Consider the following 25847-nt stretch of genomic DNA (forward strand, 5'->3'; position numbering starts at 1 on the left):
GAAGCTCGCATGACTTTGATCTTGTGGTAATAGTGTAATGGATGATATGCGGATTAGACATATTTTGGATATAGAATTCCAAATAAAATTATGTTTATTAAGTGTAGAAAGTAGTTGAAAAAACATTTTAGAACGTATGGTTCAAAAAATATGTAGTTGAAAAAAACATTTTAGAATAAAGTAATAAATATTTTTTTATCACTATTTATAAATAGATGTGGTTCATTTGAAATGCACGCGTACTCCAAATAAAATTTGTATGTTCAAGAGAAGTATAAGCTCAAGATAAGAGTGAGTATTTAAATGAGCAACTTTTACATATAGCAAATACAAAATTCATATTTGTATGCTCTAACAAAGTTTGCATAATTGCGCTCCATAACAAACATAACTATGTATATTTCGCTATACATATACAAAAGAAAGCAGATGTATAATCTGCTTTGGTATACATATACAAAAAGATCAATTGTATAAAGTGAGAGAGGCGAGTGAGCGAGCGAGATCTGGGAGAGTGGCGAGCGAGATCTGGGAGAGGGGAGAGAGGGGAACGAAAATATATGTATATATACAGTTTTCACGCACTTTATACATTTGCGTTTTTGTATAAAGTGAGAGAGATGAGTGAGAGAGCGAGATCTGGGAGAGGAGAACGAAAATATATGTATATATACAATTTTCTCTCGCTTTATACAAACACAAACGCATTTTATACAATTTGCGTTTTTTGTATAAAGTGAGAGAGGCGAGTGAGAGAGTGAGGTCTGGGAGAGTGGCGAGCGAGATCTGAGAGAGGGAGAGAGGGGAACGAAAATATATGTATATATACAATTTTCTCTCGCTTTATACAAACACAAACACACTTTATACACTTGTGTTTGTATAAAATACGAGAGAGGCGAGGGAGAGAACGAGAGTGGAGAGCGAGATTCACCAGGAGAGAGGTGAAATAACAATTATGAGGTACAATTAAATCAAATTATATGAGGTACAATTAAATCAAATTATATTTATCGCATTTAATTTAAATTAATAGTTTGCTATTATATACAATTTTCCCTATTTAAATTGCTTAATTTTGTAAAAATACTAAGTGATGAGTAAATATTTATCTTGTAGATTTATTTAATTGTGTGTATTAATTTTTCTCTTAGATTTACCAAACTTATGTGAAAATAGGAATATATAATTCATAGACCAAAGTAGTAGTTGGCTAGTTGGAGGCGTGTCTTTCATGAATAGTTCACATCGTGCGTTGCCTGGCCGGCAACTACCAAACTTTTCCCAACGGTGAAAAGCCATCGGACCATCCCACCACTTCCACACTTTTTTTTTTTTTTTCATTTTTAAAGAAGAAAGTGACTGGAGAATGAGTCAGAGTGTTTACACTTTCATTTTATTTTATATGACACTATTTAATTTAACATAATATTATTTAAAAAAATTCAAATTTATAGTCTACAATAATTATAGATATTTATATGATTATAAATAATTTCATATAAAGAATAAAAGAAATTAAAATATTTGATTTATAATAAAATGACCTTTTTTCTTAAATGAAATAATAAAAAAATATGTCACACAAAATAAAACAAAAGGAGTTCAAATTAGTAAAAAGTCAAAAGCGGAAGCTACAGCGCAGGAGTGAGGAGCTCCACATGTGAGTCCTCTCTGTCAATTTATCATTTTTTTTATATTAAAAAAAAATTATGTACATTTTTGTTTTGTTTGGCTTTTTTCTTACGTCAACTTGAGTTTCAATAATAGTTACTAGTAACACGGAGTTTTAGTAGTTCCCTAATATAATGGCTCATTAGTCAACATTTTGGACAACTTGAACTCTTATATTATGAGTTTGACTGTTAATGGTGATTTGATCACTACTTCTAGTATTATGGATTTTTCGTTTTGTGATACTTACCCTTTGTAGTCAATTTGAAAAAAAAATATTTTTTATTTATTTATGATTTTTAGTTTTAATTTTTCTTATGACATATTTAGAAACTATATGATTTAAGAGTATCTTTTAACTTCATTAATTTTGTGCTAAATTAAAATAAGACAGGTAAGTTTGAGAGAGTATATGAAAATTAATTAACTGCATTTTGATCTCAAATTGGTTGGAAGCGGCTTTAATTTATAGACTTTCGATCTACAACCATTTCAAAAAATTTATGTAATAGATATTTTTCAACTTAGAGTAAAATTTGTATTTACTAAATTAAAAGTTTTTTAATTTCATGAGTTCTTAACAAGAATAACGTTACTAAACACTAATCCCCGAATATAATTATTCATTGTGAATCATTTGCTTTTAAAAAAAAATAAAAAATGGTGGTAGGGGAAGGAGAATTGGGAGAGGGGAATTACAAGGTGAGAAATCGAACACCCATAAGGTGAAAGTTAAGGTAGCCATATAACAAAATTGAATCATCTGTTTGCTTCAATATGTTATATGAACATAATAGAAATATTATAGTATATTCACAATTCAATTATCATTTCTTTCTATGACTCTGGTATTTATGTCAATTTGCGCACACCTCGACTAATTTTACGGGATACCTACCACCTTCCATAAACAACAAATATCAAATAACTCTATCCACAAAAACTAGAATAGATCATAAGAAATCACACATGTTATATGTCTCCTACTGGGATTTACACATTGCAATACTACTAATTTTCAGTTTGCATGAAAATTTTACTCATTATACAACCAAATTAAACCATAATATATAATTTCTCATTCTCTCAGTCCTGTTATTCATTGACAACATTAATTAAAAAGGTATAATAAGTAGTGCTAGTCAACCATATTATACAACGAGTTAGGACCAAATTAAACTACGAACTTGCGAAGACGACAATTTTTCATGCTCCTTTAGTTCATCTCGTTTTAAATGAGCCTATATTCTAGTGTTCAACATATTATACACTTTATTGTTATTATTATTACATATAAAGTAATACGTGCCTTCACACAATTTGAGTTGGTTCAATTAATTTCCTTCTTTTTTTCTACCCTTTTTCGTGTGCAATAGTGTAGAAATTTTCAAATAATAATAATAGTAATATGTACAATCGTAATTATTGTAAAAACTGCTAAGTCAAAAGTCTTCCACAAACTAGCACGATTGGAAACGACAAAAAGTCTGGCCTGCATCCTACGTCTTTTCTCCACCAATTAGATGTCAGTCATGTAGTATTTGTTATATTTTTCTCTAATTTTTTTTTTCCTATTTAATTAAGAAGATCTTTTTTTGTTTGATAAAAATAAACGAAATATGTTACTCGATATTTAAAGTATTCTTGAGCCAGTTTAGCCAAACAATCAATATTATCGTCAATATTTTGGTGTCAAAAGTATGGAGATGGCAGCAGAACGCTGTGGGGTTTGATTATGTATTGATTTACTATTTTTATTCGTAGCTTGAAAATATACATAGACATAAATAAATAAAAAGTTTCTGGGCTTGGACATTTGGTAGGCCATAGTAATGATTTTGGTGACACACATTAATCTCCAAATTAGTGTTTCATGAGTCTGATAATATTCTTCATGACCAAGATAAATTTCCCAATCCACCCACGTAATCAGTGTGCTCTTATAAATCGCATAAGAGATGTATTAAAATTTTCTTTATTTTTAAACTTAATTCTGAAATCATATTTAAAACCATGAAGACTAGCATTAATCTAGTTATACATGTATAGCGAACAGTTAATTACTATCGAGTTACAAATCATAGTGAATTGATACCACTTTTTGGGAGTCCATAATTGTCCAAAGTTGATAGCTGAATTGAAAGATTGACGTTTTATATTTAAATTGGCTTAAAATATTTACGATTTTTTAAAGTTATTTGCATTATTTATTTCGATATTCAAACTTATACTTATTAGAAATTGAGGCATAATAATACGCAGTGGCGGAGCCACCCTATCTTTAGGGGGGTCATCCGACCCCCCTTCGGTGGAAAATTATATTATTTTTACATGGTTAAAATATTTTTTTATGTATATATAGTAGATGTTGAACCCCCTTAGGCTACTTCGTGTGTCTATTTCTTCAGATTTTGAACCCCCTAATTAAAAATTTTGACTCCGCCACTAATAATACGTTATTATTGTGACTGCAGTACTGTAGGTCTATTGTGCTTACGTACATTGTAAAAAACTACTAGTACGCATATTTTCACATCAATTTTACCTAATTATCACCAAACCTTATTTGACTAGTTAGTCACAACTCACATGTCCACAATTTGATGAATATGGCCAATTATTCTTTAATATAGTAGTACTCCCAGTAGATATGCATTAAAAATAAATTATTGAGTGGTGGGGAGTGGGGAATCCATGTCATGTGAGAAAAACAATAATACTTCTATACAATTGCTATACTGATACAAGATAGTATTATTACCCACTGTGTTTTGTATCGGCATAGTCAGAAATTTTATTAAAAAGATTTAAAATTTAAATATTGTAGACACATGAATTAATGGAAGGGAATTTAACATTTACCGTATATACTTAAACTATTATTTTAATCATATATAATAGATAATTTTTTATCGAAGGGGGTTTGAATGAACCTCACACCACATATGTGGCTTCGCCCCTGGGTCATGTGTTAGATACGACAAAAAAAAATCAAAAAATAAATGAGTTTTTAAATTATTTTGTTGTATTCGGTCATAAATACAAAATATTATTTTGAAATTATTTATATATATGGTGTGTTCGATACTTCTATAAAAATTAAGAAAATAAATGATTGTTTATTTATTTTCTTGTGTTTGATATGCGACTAAAAAATATTATCTTCAAAGCATATGTATACATTCAACACAAAAATATGAGGACGGGGTGGTGGATTACTTTTATTAAGGAAGTAATTTCTTTTATTTTTAAAGAACTTATTTTCATAAAAAAAAATCTCAATAAATTTGTCTTTGAATATTTGCTAATTTGTGAATTTAATGACTTTTTTTTTGTTGGAATTTTTCAGCGAAGTCTGGTACTTTAGCAAAAACTGAAATAAATGAAAAATTCCAAATGATATATTCTTTTTTAAAAAAGGGAAAAAAAAAAAATAGGTTGATGTTAACATTGTATACATCTAAGATAGGAGTAATCAGGAATCCAAAAACAAGAAAATGAAAAATAAGTGTTCTTATTCCTTTTTTTCCCTTTTCGTGTTTGGCAGGCATTCCACTTCCACTATACAATCCTTCTTAAAATAGTACTACTCGAACTAGAAAGTCAACTGTAATATAGATGCTTATTTACATTTCGATCTATTTTACTTGTTGTTCTTATTAAATAAGTATGTATAATATAAATAATTATCAGTTTGAAAAATTAAGGTATACTTATTTTTTCATCCTTAAATCATAAATATAAAGAAATAATAATATGGTGCAGAAGAGAAAAAAATTAAATAGAAAAAAGTAGTAATAAATAAAAATAAATTAGCTAAATTATCTCTAGTTAAAAGAAATACTAAAGAATTTTTTTTTTTCCTTTTTTTTACGGGAGGGAGGGAGAGTTTTTTTTTTTTTAAAAAAGAAAAATCAACTAAATTTTTTAAAAAGGCACTAGTCCTAAAAATCAGCCATAGTAAATAAACGCAAATTTATAACTACAACTCCACTATTATATGCAGCATATATTTCTCATTAAATTCCGAAGTGGGAATTTATTTGTATTTCCACTTTAAATAATTACAGTTTTAGTAAGATGGGACTTTAATATAAACTATTATCACTAGAAAAAGAGTGATTTTAGACTCGTCGTTTGTGTCGGCCATCTATTATATGAAACAACTTATTAATTTATCTTGTGTTGCACGTTTGGATCCTCCATATTTTTGTTGTTAGCTAAACTTTCTCCTATTTGTCTTTGACTCGAGTAAGGATATAATCAACAGTGGCGGATTCATGATTTTCATTAAGGGGGTTCAAAAAAAAAAGAAGAAGTGCTTGAGATTTGAGGTTTGAACCCCTCAACCACTAAACCAGCCTCTAATCTTATATTCAGGAGGTTCAAAATCAATATATAAACATAAAAATTCTTAAAAATACCTTAAATATACAACATAATTTTTTGCCGAGGGGGTTCACCTCTAGGTCCGCCCCTGTAACCAAGGTAACGGATTCGGAATGATATTTTTTTAGAAATAATTATTGAAAACACGTTAAGCTTAGACTTTTCTCCAAGTATTTGATACATAGCGTTTATCTGGTTCATGCGGGAGCTTCAATATTTTAGCGATAAGGACATAAACAACTAGATAATATAATACATAAGGTAAAATTAAGATATTTCAGATTAAATTTGGAGTTGTTTTTCAGTTGGGTTGAAAATTTAAAGATATTATTCTCATAAATGAACTTCTAATCCATAAATCTTCTTTAACTTCATGCTCAAAATTAGTAGGGGTACTTTTGACTTTCAGCGATTATATAAGATGAATTATTCATGTATTGTAATCGTATAGAACTTAAACTTATCGTGTGAAACTAATATGTATCTTAATGTGTGAATTTGTGGGTCGCCACAACCCACACATATAGGCCCTAAATCTAGAAGAAGAAAAAAAGAGAAGAAATTGACATAAATAGCCACACATCAAAATAATAGCTAATAAATGTATATTTTTTGTAAATTAATGAATAGCGTACGTAAAATATATACTTTCGTTACGAAATAGTAGATGTATTTTTGTACGTCTGCATAACAAATGTAATTATTTTTGACCGATCGGCCTAACTCATCCAAAAAGGATAAAACAGGTTCCATGACTTAAAAGAGTATCAAATCCAGTCCATATAAGTGTACATATCAAGTCAGCCCAGCTTTGGGTGAGTTGGGTTTGGAATAAATTGCATCCAAGAAATTTTGTTAATTAGGGCTACATGGCTAACCTTTAATTGATCTTTTCATAGTACTCTGTCAGAAACATGATTTATTTAATTTGATATGATTTGACTGTCTTTGTCAATTATTTTTTTCTCCTTGAAACGAATTGAACATACTAGACAGGTTTTGGGCTATTTGTTCACGGCTTACTCATACCCTCGGCCTTAGCCCGTATGATAAAATTATCTTCGTGTAGTTTATAGGCCACAAATTCAAGCCATGGCAACACTTTGTATTTCTTGCATTAAGATAAACTTATTACATCACACATCTCAGGGTGTGTCCTTTCCCAGACGTTATCACAGGGATATTTTGTAAATTGAACTGTCCTTTTGTTTGTTTTATGACGTGATTCATTCTTTCAATTCAAATTTGAAATAGAAAATTCGGAAGTTGGAAAATAGATTTGAGGAGTATTTAAATATCATAATTCACAACAAAATCATATCCGAAAGACATACTCGTTGCGATTACAACAAATGTTATCACCCAGCAAGCCAGCAACATTATTGACAACTATTTAGAAAAATCAATATTCCACCTGAATAAATGATTAATATTCCTTTAGCTACTGCATGTAAAAAAAATAATGATCATGTCACTCTTTATATATGAGCAGAGCCCTTTAAATAATAATAGTGCTCTAACAATTTTTGTGATTTAAATATTGTTAGGTTCGAATAAATCGAAAGAAAAAAAAAAAGAAAATTGCTTGTGCTTTCAAGATCGTATCAATCGATTGAATGAGACTTGCTTATTCCTTATTCATATCTGATTTTCCTCTCATTTTTTTGATACTTGATTGGCGGGGTTGGTATCTTTTTCACTAAGCGAGTTAATCTGTATTATTATATATACATACGACCTTAATTGCCTTTATTTTAAGTAATTATTTGCTCCAAAACGCAAAACAGGCACAAATAATAACTTTTTCATTTATTATAATTTTTTTAAAAAAATCAACTTACTTTCCACTCCACTCACTAGCTACAAGCTTTTATGACGATGCGAATATTATAACTATTTAAGATCACACGTTTCAAAAATGTTATATCTCTACAAACTTGAGGAATATTTCTTTCTCAAGCTAAATGATTAATCAAATAGGTTCACATAAAATAAAATTATACTGTAGACATTTAAAAAAAAATTATGACAAGAAGAAGGGCAACTTGTTGAATTGTTCAAAAACCTCAGGGGAAATAGTGCAATTTACAGAACTTGTTCAAAGTGATATTTCCCTATTTTCCGAAACAACCCCATTCGAATTTTCTCATTTCGAAAATTGGCTGTATATCACGCTCCGACGAATCGGACCTAATCGCTCAATCTCAAATCTCTCTGAATTGCTACAGATTTTGAAGGTCCTCTTGGTTCTTCAATGGAAGCGATCCGAAAGCAAGCTACAAGGCTCAGGGAACAGGTCGCTCGGCAACAGCAAGTACGATCGATTTCCTCTCTCAACATATAAGCATTTTGTTACTCTGTAATTCGTAGATTCTGTAGGTTTTGATGTTTGTGTAGTATATGTATTGATCCGTTGTAAGTTAATTGTATTGAATTTTATCGTGTAATTGTTCAGTGATTGCATTGATCTGTGAGAATCGTGCCTTGTTCTGGTGTATTCTAGCTCAGTTTTTGAATATTCTTTATTTCCTTGTTCAGTTATTTGTTGATTCATGTGTATCCGTAGCTTTTACATATCTCGTGTTTGGTAATTTTAATTTTTTGTGAAATTTATTTTGATTGATTTTAAGTAGATGTAAAATACTAATTTTCTATCACTGGTAAAGTAGTATTATATCCTAGTAATGCCCAATGATAATCGATTATGTGTATTATATCTTATTGTGGACTGATGCTAGTAAAAGTTTAAATTTGTTTTGATGTATTGTTAAAATATACATCAAAAACATACCCGGTGTAATCTCACAAAGTAGAGTCTGGGAGGGTAGACCTTACCACTACCGCAGAGATAGAGAGATTGTTTCTGATAAATCTTCGGCTCAAGGAAAAATATTGTTAAAATAATCAAAGAGAAAATAATGCGATGTGTACTAAATTTCCCTGGTTGTGGGCAAGTATGCTTTTTGCTAGGCCTGATAATCTAGGAATTTTGGATGCTTTGAGGGGATAAACGCATCATCTACGGAGATGAGAATGCATTGTTTGTTCTGAAATGTCTACACTATGAAATCCTTATGACTTGCCTTTGGCACTCTTTTTTTTTTTTAAATGACAAGGGAAACCCGCAGCCGCTACCCTTTGGTTGCGCATAGGGCAACCCCCGCTCCTATGCAATAGCTCGCAAACCGCATAGGAGAGGTAACTCTCACTAGGCAAGCCCGATGCGACGAGCTCGACCCAGAAGGCAAACCCCTTGCTTTCGCTGGCAAGAGGTTTCGAACTTGAGACCTCCATCATATGGAAGTCCCAAGCCCAAACCACTGGGCCACCACTTGGACTTTCTTATAATTTTGTTCAGTCTTTTGAGATATTAGCTATTGAAAATGTTGAACCTGAAGCCCTTTGTTATATTTTAGGTCGGGTGTGTGGTACTCAAATTCTTGTAAACAATCTTGCAACTAACTTCTGAATGCTCTTCAATTTATTTATGAAGTGATTTTTCTTGTCCAAATATTGCAAACTATAGTAGATTGAGTCATATTTTCTTGTATTATAGTTATAGCTTAGGAAATTAATATTCGAGAAGAAATGTTTTAGGAGGTCAGTTAGTCTCCTGGAAGATTGAGTTCAAAATCTTACTTACATTATGATAATATCTATTTTGTGGCCCATGATTTCCATCACAATATTTATCAAGGCCTCTATCAAGCTCCTTCATTTATAGATTCTTGATCCAGGTTAGCTTGTCCAGCTTTAGCTTTGACCTCATGTTTGTGGCTCCAATCATCTATATCTGATCTCAAATCTTTGCTCTTTACGCTTTTCTTTTTAATGCATAGTTCTGGTATTTAGTTGTTGCAATTGATCAAATTACTGTTTTTGAAAGTCCTTAATATTTTCTTCACTTCTCTCCTTTCAGGCTGTCCTCAAGCAGTTTGGGGCAGGGGGATATGGTTCAGATCTTGTGACTGATGAAGCTGAGATGCAGCAGCATCATAAGCTCGAAAGGCTTTACATATCCACTCGTGCTGCAAAGGTTGCTCTTGTTAGCTGATAAATTTCCCTTTTCCCCCTGATTTGTAGGAGGCCTTCGCATTGAGATTAGGAAGTTGAGTCTCACTTGCATATTAGTTGATGTAATCTCTTAATTAATCTCACATTTTATCTTCTGTTGCATGGTATATCTGTTTGATTGTAGTTTTACATAATCAGAGTTTTGAATATTCTCATTTATAGAATCTTATTGTAGATGAACTATGCCACATACAGACATACTTGTAGTGCTTTAGTTGCATTACCAACCAGTCAATTACTTCTCAATTCAAAATGAGTTGGGATTGGTTATGTAAATCCTCCAAAATCCATTTCTGCCCTAATCTAAGTTCTTTTTGTTCTAATTTTAAATATTTGCTTTCTAAGGAAAACTAGATATTTTCTAAATTTCATATTTACACCTACAAAAATAATTAGTTTTTGTTCCTATATAAACCGCTTCTTTCGTTCCTAGTTATATTACTTCTCCTTTCTAACTGGAGATACATATACAGAATCTTTGAGCTAAAGCGTGAATAAGAAAACATTTGTCATCTTCTGAAATGCAGCATTTTCAAAGGGATATTGTCCGTGGTGTTGAAGGCTATATTGTTACTGGGTCTAAACAAGTTGAAATAGGTCATTTTCTGATCCCTTCCTGATGATTGTTTTTTTAAGGCCAAAAGCTAAGCTTACATATCTGTTGACCACCATGGGCTTCTCTCCAACAGGAACTAAACTGTCAGAAGATAGTAGGAAATATGGCGCTGAAAATACTTGTACAAGTGGTACTACATTGTCAAAAGCTGCATTAGGTTTTTCACGTGCTCGTGCTCAGATGGAGAAGGAGCGAGGGAATCTATTGAAAGCCCTTGGAACACAGGTTAATGAGATAGTCTCATTTTTGTAACCTTCTCAATTATATATAATGTCACTCCCTGGAACAAGTAAATCTATTTAATTCTTATTTTGGATGCATATTTTTTTGTGGTTCATCTTTAGTATTAGGCGGAAATTGAAATGAATTGGCTCCAACAATACTCTGTACTCATAAAATTCTTCTTGTCTTGTGGGACCTTTCTATGTTTTGTGCATGTGTATATCGCTCTTCTTAAGTGCTTCCTTTTTTCTACTAATCCAGGCATCAAATTAGGCAGAGAATCATTTTGGACCAGTACTTCTTGTACTGTAACAACCTTTTTATTGTCGGGGACCATTTTTTCTGCTACGCCATCTATTGTTTTGGCCATGGCGTGATTTTCCTGGGGAAATATAGTTGTAGTTTTTTTATTAAACGTTCTATGTTTTGTGAGAGTTTATTGTAAATTGACATGTTTTATGCTACATGGAAGCATAATGCAATCCCTCTCTTTATCTAGGCTTGGGACCAACAATATGAGCAAATTCATACTAGGTTCTTTTTTAACTTTTAGAAAATGTCAGTTTCTTTAAAATGCCGAGCACTCCGTCAAATATAATGAACGAAGGACTAGTGGAAACTTGGAGAATGATATTCATTATATTCCTTGCACATCACAAACCAAGCTGGAGATGTCTTATTTATATCATCTGTTTGTCATGTGGTATCTCTTTTTAGTCTTCCATGAACCTGGGACATGTTTAAAGCTTTTGTTTTGGGCTAAATTAAGCCTCGTTACAATAAATGAAGTCAAGTGTAAAGCTGTAGGTTCTTGAGATTGACCTTGGTCGTACTTGAAGTTCTTTGGGTAATTCAAAGAAAAGGGGGTTGGATTTTGTCCCATTAGATCAAAGATGAAGTGGATTTATATGTTTCTCTAGATAACAATGTTCTTTAAGGTTCCAAAATCACGCTGCATCAATCAATTGATGATTTTAGTTCCCTATGTTCTATTTGTATCAGCAAAGATTTGATGAGCACTAGAAAATGTTATTTATTTTAGATCAGAGAGTATCCTTTTCTTCACTTATGTTGAAGTTCAGAAAGACACTTCAGTTTGGTCTAACCGTTTAGGACTTATGTGTGAAGACCCTTCAATTGTTCTCTGTACGGCATGCCAATCTGTTTCAAGCCATCTACTTGACTGCTGATGTTGTCTTTCCAGGTTGCAGAACCATTAAGGGCCATGGTGATGGGAGCTCCATTGGAAGATGCTCGACATCTTGCTCAAAGATATGACAGAATGCGGCAAGAGGCAGAAGCACAGGTATTTAGTTGCTTCTCTGTTTAAAATTGTAAGGCGGGACTTCAAAACAATTTATGTGGCAATTTATTCTTACACATAATGTGTTGTTTTAAGTTACTTTGATGATAATAAAATTGTTGGAGCAGTTAATTGCACTTGCTAGATGCCAGTTCTCTTTTCTGACTAACCTAGATAGGCTGTTGAAGTATCCAGACGACAAGCTAAATTGAGAGAAGGAACAGGTCATCCTGACATGGCATACAAACTGGAAGCAGCTGAAACAAAGCTAGATGACTTGAAGTCAAACACAAATACATTAGGAAAAGAAGCCGCAGCAGCTATGGCTGCTGTTGAAGCTCAGCAGCAAAGATTGACTCTCCAACGATTGATTGCCATGGTAACCATCCTCCTGGAGCTATGTGCTGTTAAAAGACGTCACATAAAGTAAATTTGACTGTTATAAATGCCATTTTTCATCTTTGTGATTAGGTTGAATCAGAACGGTCATACCATCAGAGAATCCTTCAGATTCTTGATCAGCTAGAAGCCGAGGTACGTGTGATTTGTTTAAAAAAATTCTGAATATGATGGACTCCCACTTATTTTCCCACTTTACTTGAGCAACTGAGGGCAATTTGTTTTATGATTCAGATGTTATCAGAGCGCCAGCGTATTGAAGCAGCTCCTGCTCCTGCTCCTCCCGTGGATACTATGCCTCCACCTCCCTCTTATGAAGAAGTAAATGGTGTCTCTACTTCACCCGTTCAGAATGGATCAACTGATAATATGGGTTACTTTCTTGGAGAAGTGAGTATTTTGAAATTTCAAGTAGATGAAATAAATCAACCAACTCGTTGAGTGCTCAATAACTTTACTTCTTTCTCGGTTGGTAACAGGTCATGTACCCATATCAAGCTGAATCTGATGTGGAGCTTAATTTGTCTGTTGGAGAATATATCGTTATTCGCAAGGTTTGTTAGTTTATTTTGCTCTGCATGGTGGTGTCATGTTTTTATGGTATTTCTCATCTAAACTTGAGAAATGACTTTAAACAAAAGGATAACTTTCTGGAAGTTTTTGGGTGCCCGTGCCTGATATAGCAGTTACAAGTGTTCTACTGAATATCCTCAGCCTGTGATTCAACTCCTACTGATCTGAATTGATATTTTGCATATTGGCAACCTCTACGGCTAATAGACTTGTAGAAGTATATGATGTTTGAGAGAGTGATGTTCTATCTCGGAGTTGGCTGTGCTGTAACATCTGTGTTCTGCTAGAATTCTCTCTGTCAACTGCAGCAGTGTATATTTTTCAAATGGTTGATTTTGTCCAAATCTCTTATAGATAACTAGCCAGTGTGTTACATTGGTTTTTGCAGGTTTCCAACAATGGTTGGGCCGAAGGTGAATGCAAGGGCAGAGCAGGATGGTTCCCTTTTGGTTACATTGAAAGAAGGGATCGCGTCCTAGCTAGCAAAGTGGCCGAAGTTTTCTGAAATGCAGGGATTTCTTTTATTCTGAAGGAGCCATCAGATTTCTGTATCTTCTGCTGCTTGCAATCGTTGCTGCCTTTTTGTAACATTCTTTATGTTGTCCCCTTAAATACTCCTTATAAGGGTCTTTTTTTCATTCTTCTTTTTGTTGATGGTTTATTTGATTTTGTTATTTCCTCTTTTTAAGGACTTGGAGATTATTGTTGTATGTTGTGATTAATTTTGTAGCAATAGCTATCTTAGTAACATCTGTTCCTCTCGCAACTCCTTATAATTTGTTCCCGTTTTATATTGGATTTCAGAGAATGTGAGCAAATAATCCCTTTAGCAGATAAGAGATAGCTCCTTGATAACATTGAAGAATTCTGTATCAAAACATTTCTAACTGCAAAGTCTGGCCACATCACACTAAAAAGATCGTATAAAATAAGCTTTGGTCCTTTTGAATGTAGCCGGGTTGGTATACACTCCACAAGGCCAGAACATGGGTGATGGCTGGCTCCACAACACTTTTAACCTACTGGAATTCCACAATCAACAACTCTCATTCGGAAAAGCAGAAAAGAGTGATGGACAGGATAAGCTGGCGTATCTGTAGTTTGGTTAGGTCCTAGTATATTCAATTCACGAGCTGATTTCTCCCGTGTATTTTGATAGTTATTATTTCAAAATGTCATTTCTTTGATGAAGAAAAGTGATTTTCTGAGATAATAACTATTAGTTGACTAACCATCAGAGAATTAAATCCTTCAATTCACTTCCGAGCACGACTAGAGATTTTCCTGTAACAGTTATGTCGGATCAGCTTGTGTACACTTCAATATTCCACCAGTACTAGCTACCTTCCACTAACATAGGTTAACTATACTCACTAGGAGATAGATAGGTAGTAATCACATAGTGTTTGTATTCAAACTTGAGTCATTTTCCCACTTTATTAACCACTAGGCCACACCATCTTTAATAGAAACGGAAAATTATCATGTGCAGACTGCAGATGAAGATAAGGATAACATCAACGTTCCGGGAAAGGTCCTCAAGTTATAAAAATATGAATTGTTTTCTTCACATTTAAGTTACGCCTCAAGTAAAAGGGATATTGCACCCACTAAGAGACTAGTCACCCTTCAAATAAATGCGTAAAAAGGTCGTCACTCTTCATTTCATTTTCACTCAACTGCAATTTGCTTCCAGTTCTGGGAAAACCTCTGAAAATGTGTTAGTCCAAATACAACGGCTCTCTATAAATACGTTAATTTAACACAAAATTCGACAGTGTATTAAAATGAAATGTGCATTACGGAAAAACGACTCTACAACACTTGGAATTTGCTTTCCTAGCTTGCAAACAAATACATACCAAACTAACTGCCATAAATAGGCTTTCGTAATTATCTAGTCAGGTTGAAGATGCAACTATTAACTTAATGAACATAGTAATACAAACATAACAATTAGCAGTACATAATTGGCCAAGAGTTTGTGCTGTCTTCCTTGACCATACTTCATTTTTGTAGACCAATCTACAAATCAGGACAAATAAATCCGGGTTAACACTCTCCACCATAAAACTGAATGGGATACAATTTCCATGTCTCTATGTTGACCGACTCTTAACACAGTAATCCTTAAATTGATACACATTTTCCATAATTTGTTCTTTTTTCACTTAGAATTGGAAATCTGTGATGGCAGAAGAATGACATAACCGAAATTAGTTGTCAAATACGTTCAAGGTTAGGAGGAAAGTGGTGGTTTTTTTTAAAAAAGAATTGGGTTAAGTTGGGAGGAAAAGTTTTTGTGTTTATTAAAAAAAACAATGCAATCTTAAATAGCAGGTAATAGAAAGGAAAGAAAAGAGAGAATACAAATCATAATTTGGAAAATTACTGTGCTTATTGTTTAAAGGCTAGATTAAAAAAAAAGGTCATATAATGATTACACATGCTTATCATTAGACATCAAGTCAAAAGCTTAGGTGCATAGAGGGTATATTTCTGAACTACGAGGCATGCATCTAAATAATTGGCATGTACTCAAGTATCTCATGATTAGATACTTACAAATGGTCTAAGATCGGTTGCCAGAAAGTTGTGCAAGAATGATAGCCAGTATGATGAAGATGACAACAATCTGCAGTAAATTTGAGAGAATAAGAAAACATCTAATGCGAGAGATGTATTGTATCTAAAGCATTAATAAACAATCAGAGCATTGAACACTTACCAGAACTGGACTGTAATTAGGCTCGCTCCTGATTATGTAAGATTTCCTGTTGATAGGTACATGCATTAGTTGATATTCACAGAATTGTGAAGATGAGAGCAACTAGGATATGTACAAACCTTTTGTTCAAGGTTTCCGAGTCTCTGCAAGTTTTCAGGATGGCGTCAAGCCTCTTCAAAGTTTTTGTTGCATTTGGATCGTTATTATTAACCTAAAACAATAACAAGGCAGCTTTAGTGGCAAGTCTTTACATGAAGAAGGGGAACTTTGATATAAAAAAAAAACACAGATAGCAGACGGAATGAAACCCCATTACTATTGGCCATTGAGTAAAAGCTTCACCAATTTTGTACCACCAGTTCAAATAGATGATAGATGTATCAGTTCAATTGCTAAGAGATATCAGTATTATAATAGGCGCATGTTACATTTAGAAGTGTACTAATTTGTTCTTTTCTTGAACTACACTGGTGTACATAAGAGAGAGAGAGAGAGAGAGAGAGAGAGAGAGAGAGAGAGAGAGTTTACTGGGATAACTAATTTGCAAACAACAATAAGTATTTCTGGAAGAGGACTTCTAAATCTACAGAGTGACAGGCATTTGTATGCACAAGGTTTCTCGTAGCATGATGCAAGGGTCCAGATAGACACTAAGAGGCACACTGCGGCACTGCGCATATACTTCTTCCAAGACAAGACATGGATTGTTGGCATTGAACAAAAACGAAGGCATAATCCTCAATATGACCCAGCAAATTCAACATTATCACATTATAACTGGGTAATTAGGCATGATCAGAAATAAATAAGTTCCACACCTTGGATTTCAGCATACAAGAAAAGTCAAAAAAAGCACCATATACATCTGCCATAGTCTTGGTCCGGTCAATGACCTTAGCAGTAAGACCTAGAAAGAAGAAACCAAAAGTTATTAATTATGACGGGTATGATGGATATATTAAGAAGCCGAACAAGCATAGATATATTAAAATCTGAAGCCACAATAATATTCAAAAAACACAAAATCTATTATAAATAATTTCAATCTGCAAATGTAGTAGAACATATAGATGCATGAATAATACAAAGATATAGGGAGCTGTGGAAAGATCTGAAAGAATGACCATAAGGCGAGGAAGTTAGATCCTATACAACCAATGAATATACAGTATACAGTGTTTAAGATTAAAACCCCTCAATTACATGATGAATTCTAGAGGAAGAAAGTTATTTTGCATATCACAATATTGCTATTGTCAAAAGGATGGGACGCAAAAACAAAATGGCTGAACTTCAAGGAGTCAGATCGCAATCGGGTATGAAGTCACAAGAAATGCACGTTGACAAAAATAGTTCTTACCACGCCTCATTTTTACCACTCCTCTGAAGACTTCAATGTTGTCGTAGCACATAGCTAATGTCCCAATTGCCATGACCTGAGACCATTAGACAACACAACAAGGCAAAAGTGTGGTAAAGAAGGATGCTTAGCAAATTACTAGTGTAAAAACATTGTTTCTGGACGCTGTAAAAATTCTTCCTCCCAGCCTACAAGCTCATATTTAGAGAAATGTGCACAATCTATTTTATTTTTTGATCGCTAAAGGGAATTGTACGCTATCTGTTCATTCACCACACTTAACTCCATGGCCAATTAACCATACATCAATATCAATCATGGCAACAAGACAATATAGAAGTACCAAATTTGCTGAAGCAAACTCTGTCAAATCAGCACTTCCCCAAACACAGAACATAAAGTTCCATCTTAGGAACACTTCTTCAAAAAATGAATAGATGGGAAGAACAAGAACTGGAAGTCCAAAAAGTTAAAAAAGGAATTATCAACTGTGGTAGAAGAAATGTCTTCATGTAGGAAGCTTTTAGCTTGATAGACAAATTGAAAGTAGAAAGCCTAGAAAATAACCAAGAGGATATACCTGTGGAATGGCACAGAATCGAAAGATGGCAGGATCACGCAAATTGAACATGTAAGTCAAACAATCTTCTACATGTGACAAAGCATTGGTGACCATTTCATTCAGACATTGCACTGCCTTAACCGAGTTCTCCTCGTACTTTAAGTCCTGTGGGAAATAAACAGAGATGTCAATTAAATTATAAAATGAAACCCATCTTTGGACTTGGACCAAACAACAGCACTTGCTACCATGCATTCAAGTTAATTCGATACCTATGATGTCAGGGAAAACAAAATGAGAAATTCATACAAGACCAAGGATATGAGGAACTCAAACCTCAAGCTTGTTAACATATTTACTCCAAATCTCACGGGGCCAGAACATACGGCACTTGGGTACTTCATTTATATCTTCCAAATAATCTCTGATAATGTTTGTTTTCTGCAATATATAGCAAATATGTTAGTATTAGTGCCCTCAACAAAGAAGAATCTCAACGAACGACAGTTGTGCCTGCCACACATGTTAAGGTCCAAACCTGAAGAAATAAACCCATGGAGTTGGAGAGAGAATCTGAAGCCAGATCTTCTGTCCCAGAGGCATGGAACAGTTTTGACAATCCTAGCCCAACAAGCCCAGCTACATAGTGACAGTATTCGTCATAATCATCAGTTGTTTCCACCTGCAGGAAGAGATTTATTGAAGCTGAAATACACAGAGGGATTGAAGAGCATTGTAGAAATGAAGCTTGGAGCAAAAAATTATTAACTCAGTAAAGTAGCTACACATTAGGCGCGCTTAAAGGTTTAAATTACCTCTCAAAACCTAACAAGATTTAGCGCTAGTCAACCAAATAACATGTACTTGTTTTCTATTGATAATAGCCATGTTTTGCTTAACAAACAAAGACTGAGACAATAATTCAACAAATATCATAGTATTCATACAGGCAAACAATGCTCAACTTCGTAGACCAAAAATTTTCCAGTAAAATATCCAAGGAATATATGGGTGAAAAGGACACCTAATCTCAAATAGCATAATACTAGTAACCACGCCAATCACAATGTACTGAAGCAGAGACCATGGTTTATACTTTTGAGGAGGTGGAATAATCCAATGTCTTGAAGACGACGAATTGCATGAAAAGGGAAACTTGAGATTCTAGCCAATTCATACAAACGAAAAAAGCAAACAAGTAGAAATTGCATTTTGTGAGTATCAGAGAATTTGATCTTGTTCTTTTTGGTATATCTTGCATACCTCCTTGCATATAAATTTTGCCATTCCTGCACCCATCCTCATGGTAATGTCCTCAATTGCCTGCTGATAACTGCACAGATATAAGAACATAATCTTCATTATAACCTACTACTCATACAAAAGGAACCCAGAGTTTAAACAACATACCCAATGTTATCCCACAAGTGGAGTCTGGAGATATCAGACCCAGTGTAATCCCACAAAGTTTATACGTTTTGAAATTCAGACTACAATCTGAGTTCACATTTCTTGTTTCATAAGTAATATGATTTAAGGGTTGAGGAGGGCAGAGGAAACTGCACCACTCATAAGTAACATTTCTGATTCACATTAGGTCACGTGGATTGACAGTTGAGTTTGGAATTCTCCAAGCGTTGCAAAAGAGTTTAAATTCTGGAGGACATACAGCTACATTATATTTATTGTGTGTCTGAATATTGACTCGTATTGATGTGAGACTTGTCGTTATTTGACATGGATTGCCAGGGAATAATCATCACAAACAGGAAATTCGCACAAAGCAATTATTTGAATGAGAAAATAAGACCCAAGAAAGTCTCTAGTTCTAACAGCAAGAACCCTGTCCAGTGATGAACAGATATCTATTTCATGCAAAATGATATCCTAAAATCCCTGATAGAAAGCTTCACGCTCACTATTTCATGAAACTCTTTACAAGTTTCCAAGTATAAAGGGGCTTCTAAATTGTCATCATAAGAACACTCGAGCGATTTCTGATTTAACTGTTTATTTTATACCAAAATTTAAGGTCAGAAGAGAGCGCCCATTATCCCGAGATTTGAATGTTGTTGTTGGTCCTAAGGGTCGCCCCAGATGGATTTCTTGGGGAAAAAACTATGTTTTTACAAAATATGCTGATTGTAACCTTTCAATTGAGCAAAATCTTAGTATCAGAAAAACACAAAAGCTGGGTAAGAACTCACAGTTTACCAAGTTCCAGAAAAGCAGTTGAAACATGATGGAATTGGTCCATGAGAACCTTGTACTCCTTCGTACCACCTAACATGTTAAAATTGGGATTAGGAAATCAGTCTATAATGCTTCAAGTTATTCGGGAAAAAATGATCATGGTCCACCCTAGACAGAATGTCTTTGTAGGGAGGGAAATGTGCATTTCAAAAGATTAGAGTAAGAAAAAGAAACTCCAATATAAATAATGAAAGAGAAAAAGAGCTTCTATTTAGTGTAAGAAACTTCAGTATAAACAAGTAATATGAATTTCAGAAGATTCCTAGCTTGCTCCCTTCCCCTTAGCATCCTACCTTTGAGTCAGGTTCACCCATTGGGCCAACATGTCAAAGACATTTTCAGGAGAAAATTGACAAAAGAGCCAATTACAACCACTAATAATGCAGAAACCATTCCAGGGTTAAAACATAGATTTCGAAGCTCATTTCCTATCGGCATCCTACTATTTGTATAGCGAAAGAAATAAAATCAGCATAAGTTATTTACCCAGAGCAAATGAAAAATTAGATTAGAGGACCCACTAGAATGTCCTAGAACTTTACACATTATCTTATTCAGGTCAATGTCTAAGTGCTGGCCAACCCTCAGATGTGAAAGCTCCTCCATGTTTATACATGAACCAACAAATGTATACAGTATAACTAGCAATACAAATCACAACGACCTGCCATCAGCATACAGATGATGAGCTAGTAATGATAGGGTCTTTAGTTTTATCCCCCTCCCCCCTAAAGTATGTATTTTAAAAAAAAATCAAAAGGTTATTGAGAATGAGACATAATATAATTAAGTAATCAATAGTGTGCTCTCTCTAACAATTTAAGTTTTTAAATAAGACTTCAACATGATATTAGAGAGAAAGAGACCCTATTTCAAATCTCACAGCCACCTAAAAAGAAAAGCAAATTAAATTTCCATGTGTTTGGCCCATGAAAAAGAATCAAACCCACACATGAGAGGGTGTGCTGCAACATATATAATTCAGTAACTAGAAAGTGTGCTTTTTTTAACAGGATTTCAAGGATTATGAATTGTTTGGTGTTGAATGACTCATGTCGACAGTGTCTCTAATATGGTAGTAAATAGGAAATTCAAGAGGAAGCTATGGCCTTTTGCAAAGTGTGTTTTGACAGACGACAACTTGAGAAGAGGGAAATGCATTATGGACTGCTGGTGACTGGTGCAGTATGTGCAAGAAAATAGAGGATGACGTGAATCTTGGATCATTGGTAACTTACAGCATATGTGCAGCAAAAGAAAAACATTTTTGGGTAGACAGTGAAATATTTTGCATCGGTTTCCATCTGACTTATTCAAAATAATTTCCTTAGTAACCTCTAAAAAGTAGTTGAAGTCTTTCCAACTTGGGATTCTTCAATTGCAAAAGCACGCTCATTATAAGAGAGAAGGAATATTGAGAATTTAGGGAGATCAACAAGTTGCATTCAGAGACTTACATGCAAAGTGCCATTCGCGATCATAAACATGCTGATGAAAAGAGATCAGAATAGGTACTTTAACATCGGTGGGTATGCTGGTATCATCCTCTGTCCACAATAAGAACATCCAAATATGAAAAATAAGCAAAATATGTGTTACTCAAAAATATGACTGCAACAATCCTTGAATCAACTAAGATTACAACCTAAAAACTACCTTATGAATGTCTAGAATGAAATGAAATAGTAAGTAGCATATGATAATTCATACTAGTATTTAAACAATAAAAGTTAGTCAAAAATTGTTTATAACCAAGAAGAGTTCAACAGGAAGCTGGTAGGCAACTCGTATCATATAAACTAAATATCAAATACCAATATAACTAGTATGAGAAGAACAATTTGCTTCTTCTTTTTTATAAGGAAGAACAACTTGCTTCTTTTCCTCTTTTTGATAAATAAGAGGTTGAAGTTTTCAACAAGTTATTATTCCCTCTCTCGTCATCTTTCGTTCCTCGCAAGAAGCAATAGAAGATAAGTATGACGAACTGAATCAACGATTCAACCTACTCTTTCAAAGATAGAAGACTAAATTACTAAATTAATCACACCAAATTTTGCACAAAAATGAAGAACTAATATCAGTCATCTGCTTTCTGAGTTTCATATCTCCTAAGAATTCATAAAGTACAAACAAATTTAGATGATAGTAGCCGAGCTTACCAACAGTGTCAAGTGCTCGAAGGACCAAATAGAATATGCATACCTGCAACGTTCAATGGAAGTTTTAAAAACAAATTCAAAACAATAGTAATAGTAACACAACTATCCAGCAAATTAACACAAATCAAAAGGAATAACAATAGATTATATCAATTCCGATCAATTCGCAGAAACAGAATATAAATTCTTCCTAATTAAGCAAAAATACAAACTTCTACAAAACGAATATACGAGCACACACAGAAATTTAAAACAGATAGAAAACCAATCAGAAATTTAACGAATCGCAAGCGCTATAGCATAAATGCCAGAGAAAACATTTTTCTGAAGAGAAAAAACAACCTTACAGCATCACCAAAAAAACAAACTTACAGCATCACGAAGCTCGACAGGAAGCTGTTGAATGACGAGAGCAAAACTACGAGAGACCTTTTGAAGCATTAAGTAACAGAAGCCCCAATGTGGCTCCGGCGGGATCTGCTTCTCCGCATGTCTAGACGCTAGTTTCAGCTTTATCAATGGATACAAATCATCTGGATTCTTCAGAATCGCCCTCAATGTTCCCATTCTTCTCAACAAATTCAAACACTGTTCCGATCAATCACCGATCCACAATCAAATCACACACAAATACGTGTTGATGTATGAAGAAAACAAATCCAGAAAGCCAAAGGTAGAGAGGGAATGGCGTGGGAGTGTTCGGTAGAGGAGAGCGTTTGCAAAATGACAATATATGAAGAAGTTAATGAATAATGAATTTGTGGAAACGACTATACCTATGCTATGTATAATGGTGTAATATTATCGTCTGACGTTAAAGAAATCTTTACTGCTGTAACTTTTAGTATACTTGTTTACAAAATTTGGAATTATTTATCTGCATATAAAATAGTTAAAATAATAAAAAATACATTTTCAAACCTTTTTTAATAAATCACTTCTGGGATTTTTGTATATAAATAATTAATTTTTAATAATTATATAATAATTATTATTATTTTTATTAACCCTTTCACCACATATAGCAAACATTATAAAATTATTTGTAAAGTGGTAGGGTGTGATTTCTACTTTGATATGGTTTGTGTAAAGCCTAATTATAAGAGCTGTATTTACTTAACACCGGACTGCTTCCTTGAAAGATTATCTTATGTAATCATTGATATTATATTTATATTATTAGTAATAATATAGTAATAACATTTTCGATATCTCCTCCCTTTTTTTGCCTTTTTTTTAATATATATATATATATATATATTAAAATGATTATTTAATTATTTATTAGCCCGCTTTGTTTGACGAACTTCCCGTTGAAACGGGGTATGGAGTTTAGATGTTTAATAACTTAAAGCCGCGTTTGGCACGATCTAGTTGATTTTCCTCCAATTTTTCTGTGGTGCTACTTGAACTAATTCAGTGGACATACTGTTTTCTTCCTTTTATTGAAGGATTAGGATATTTTAAACTTGTCAAAGAATTATATAAGTGATTGCAACCCAAAACCACTCAGAAGTAGTTATTGGATATGTGAGGCAGATAACTTTTTTAAAAATTATAATACATAAATGTATCATTTAACTTGGGTTTCATATAGTATTTATACCTTCCAGCTTTGATTGTACACAAATAGATATTTAATCTTGTATAGAATTGAACAAATAGATGTATGTGTTTATGTGGCAATTTGTGTCCTATGTGGCATCTTACATAGCGTCCTACGTTTATTATATCACATAGAATACGCATGACTACTTGTTTAATATTATATAAATTTAAATATATATTTATAAAATTCAAAATTAAAGGACATAATTATAAACTGAGGAATGATGTTAAAAATATATATTTATATATCACGTCTTCTAGAAGTCACCAAAATGTACACAATTTTTCTGTGATGCTACTCCAACGACTATAATACGACGAAATTCACATTAAAAGAAATTGCTTGTCATGAATAGGTAATTTCTTTGGATTATTAGAAAATTATTTTTTCAAAGAAATTGTATTCTTATCAAACAAGGAAATGACTTTCATCATTTACTGTGAAAAAATTAAATAATTATTACTTTTAAATTCTTATTATTTGATCTAACTAACGTTTAGCCCTTACTATTGAGATATTTAGTACTCTTAAAAAAATTATCAAATCGCATGTTGATTTGTTAATATTATTATAAATTTGTAATATATTCCTTTTAAAACAGAAAATTATATTTACTCACCAAACACATTTTTTCTTTATGAAAAAATATCTCTTATCATACAAATTACTGTGTGGGGAAAATATCTTTCATTGACCTTTCTCCTTTCTTATCTGAGTTGCCTCTTGTTTTCACTTAATTGATTAATTAATATATTTTTTAAATTTGTCAATTAACGTGAGAAACAAAAGTTAGAATATAGAATAGTTTAATGGACAAGCATTAAAATATGTAGACCCTCATTAGTCATTAGTACTCATGTGACATATCTCTTGCGTACCACTGTACCAGTATTGATGGTAGTGAAATAGTCGATATGTTTCATCTTTAACAAGAGAATTTTGAGGTTTAAATTTTTGAAAATGATAAAATAAATTGTTGGGGGTGTCTCCCTTATCGAGTGAATTTGAATGTAAAAGTGGTGTATAAAAAAAAGAGTTTAAAAGGAGTATTTTTGTTAATTTACATACTTTATCTCATGATAAGTTATTTTGGGATTATTATAACTTATCATAGTACTACTAATTGTTAAACTTAGGATAAGTTATCTCAACCTTTGCTACCCAACAACGAATTCAAAGGCACTCAAAAATTATCCCGAGATTAATTCCTCTTATCAAAATTATTTTTAGCTTTTGAAAAATAATTTATTGATACCCCACATAAACACTTATTTTCTCCTAAAACTTTGACTAAACACTTTTTTAATAAATTAAAAATAAAGTAAAATTTGACCTCTCGAAAAAGCTTATCTAAACAGGCTATAACTCTTTTATAAAACACTTCTTTTTCATATAATGTAGTTTTGTAAGTAAATGCACTATGGGTCCACTCCAATCTCTATAGTTTTCAACATGTGAAAAATTGAGTTTATCAACGAATGGATCTACGAACGCCAGTTTGTTCATAATGAGACAATAATGATTAAATACTCGTTTTTGTCCAGCAACATTTTTTTTAATGGGCATTACTCACAACTGATAATGATGTTATTTATTTTTATCGAGAAGTGTGGTGGAATAGAAAAATTCTGTTTATTTTTAGTTAAATTAAAAAAATTAATTATTAAATATGAAAAATTCTTTGATAAAGAGCGATTTTTATCTGATAAATCCTACCAAATGCTAAAATTTTAAATTAGTCAAGTTAATTTTTTTTTAATTATCATTAGATTTTTTTAAAAAATGCTAATATCAAAACCACGTCTTCCAACTGGTGGTTCATGGCCCACTGCACGAGGAACGACTATTAACACACGGCAAATATGTTAGGCCAATTGTTAAGGGGTCGGTTGGTAGATACATTAGAAAATGTAGTGTATATAT

At 33.0% G+C, this 25847-nt stretch overlaps 2 protein-coding genes across 3 annotated transcripts; one reads left to right on the forward strand and one right to left on the reverse strand.

Annotated features, from left to right (window-relative positions):
- The first annotated feature begins 8202 nt into the window (after nucleotides 1-8202).
- Nucleotides 8203-14065, forward strand: LOC125861823 (SH3 domain-containing protein 2). Its single transcript, XM_049541706.1, has 10 exons — nucleotides 8203-8377; nucleotides 9983-10099; nucleotides 10665-10734; nucleotides 10827-10978; nucleotides 12180-12281; nucleotides 12457-12657; nucleotides 12750-12812; nucleotides 12912-13067; nucleotides 13157-13231; nucleotides 13639-14065. The coding sequence occupies exons 1-10, from the start codon at nucleotides 8318-8320 to the stop codon at nucleotides 13753-13755; spliced, it is 1113 nt and encodes a 370-aa protein (XP_049397663.1). The 5' UTR covers nucleotides 8203-8317; the 3' UTR covers nucleotides 13756-14065.
- A 964-nt stretch (nucleotides 14066-15029) lies between these two features.
- On the reverse strand, nucleotides 15030-23073 carry LOC125861810 (squalene synthase). Of its 2 annotated transcripts, none has more exons than XM_049541686.1 (14): nucleotides 22688-23073; nucleotides 22316-22358; nucleotides 21611-21700; nucleotides 20108-20183; nucleotides 19164-19233; nucleotides 18439-18582; nucleotides 18237-18341; nucleotides 17919-18065; nucleotides 17339-17414; nucleotides 16797-16885; nucleotides 16098-16189; nucleotides 15979-16024; nucleotides 15816-15885; nucleotides 15030-15275 (listed from the first exon to the last, which is right to left on the reverse strand). In XM_049541686.1, exons 1-13 carry the CDS (start codon nucleotides 22880-22882, stop codon nucleotides 15823-15825), a joined length of 1236 nt encoding a protein of 411 aa, XP_049397643.1. In that variant the 5' UTR covers nucleotides 22883-23073; the 3' UTR covers nucleotides 15030-15275; nucleotides 15816-15822. The 2 variants fall into 2 exon arrangements, with proteins under 2 accessions (XP_049397643.1, XP_049397651.1); XM_049541694.1 differs by having other exon boundaries at nucleotides 16098-16184; nucleotides 16795-16885.
- Between the last annotated feature and the right edge of the window lie 2774 nt (nucleotides 23074-25847).

This window comes from Solanum stenotomum, chromosome 1 (genome assembly GCF_019186545.1).
Source record: "Solanum stenotomum isolate F172 chromosome 1, ASM1918654v1, whole genome shotgun sequence".
Classification (NCBI taxonomy): domain Eukaryota; kingdom Viridiplantae; phylum Streptophyta; class Magnoliopsida; order Solanales; family Solanaceae; genus Solanum; species Solanum stenotomum.

Bases quoted from the DNA above. Each gene is read 5' to 3' on its own strand.
- LOC125861823 (XM_049541706.1), top strand. From the start codon at position 8,318: ATGGAAGCGATCCGAAAGCAAGCTACAAGGCTCAGGGAACAGGTCGCT. The intron at 10,735-10,826 runs GTCATTTTCTGA...TCTCTCCAACAG, and splicing joins GTCTAAACAAGTTGAAATAG to GAACTAAACTGTCAGAAGAT. The intron at 13,232-13,638 runs GTTTGTTAGTTT...TGGTTTTTGCAG, and splicing joins AATATATCGTTATTCGCAAG to GTTTCCAACAATGGTTGGGC.
- LOC125861810 (XM_049541686.1), bottom strand. From the start codon at position 22,882: ATGGGAACATTGAGGGCGATTCTGAAGAATCCAGATGATTTGTATCCA. The intron at 20,184-21,610 runs GTAAGTCTCTGA...TTAACATGTTAG, and splicing joins TCGCGAATGGCACTTTGCAT to GTGGTACGAAGGAGTACAAG. The intron at 17,415-17,918 runs GTATATCCTCTT...TAATGGTCTCAG, and splicing joins GATTCTGTGCCATTCCACAG to GTCATGGCAATTGGGACATT.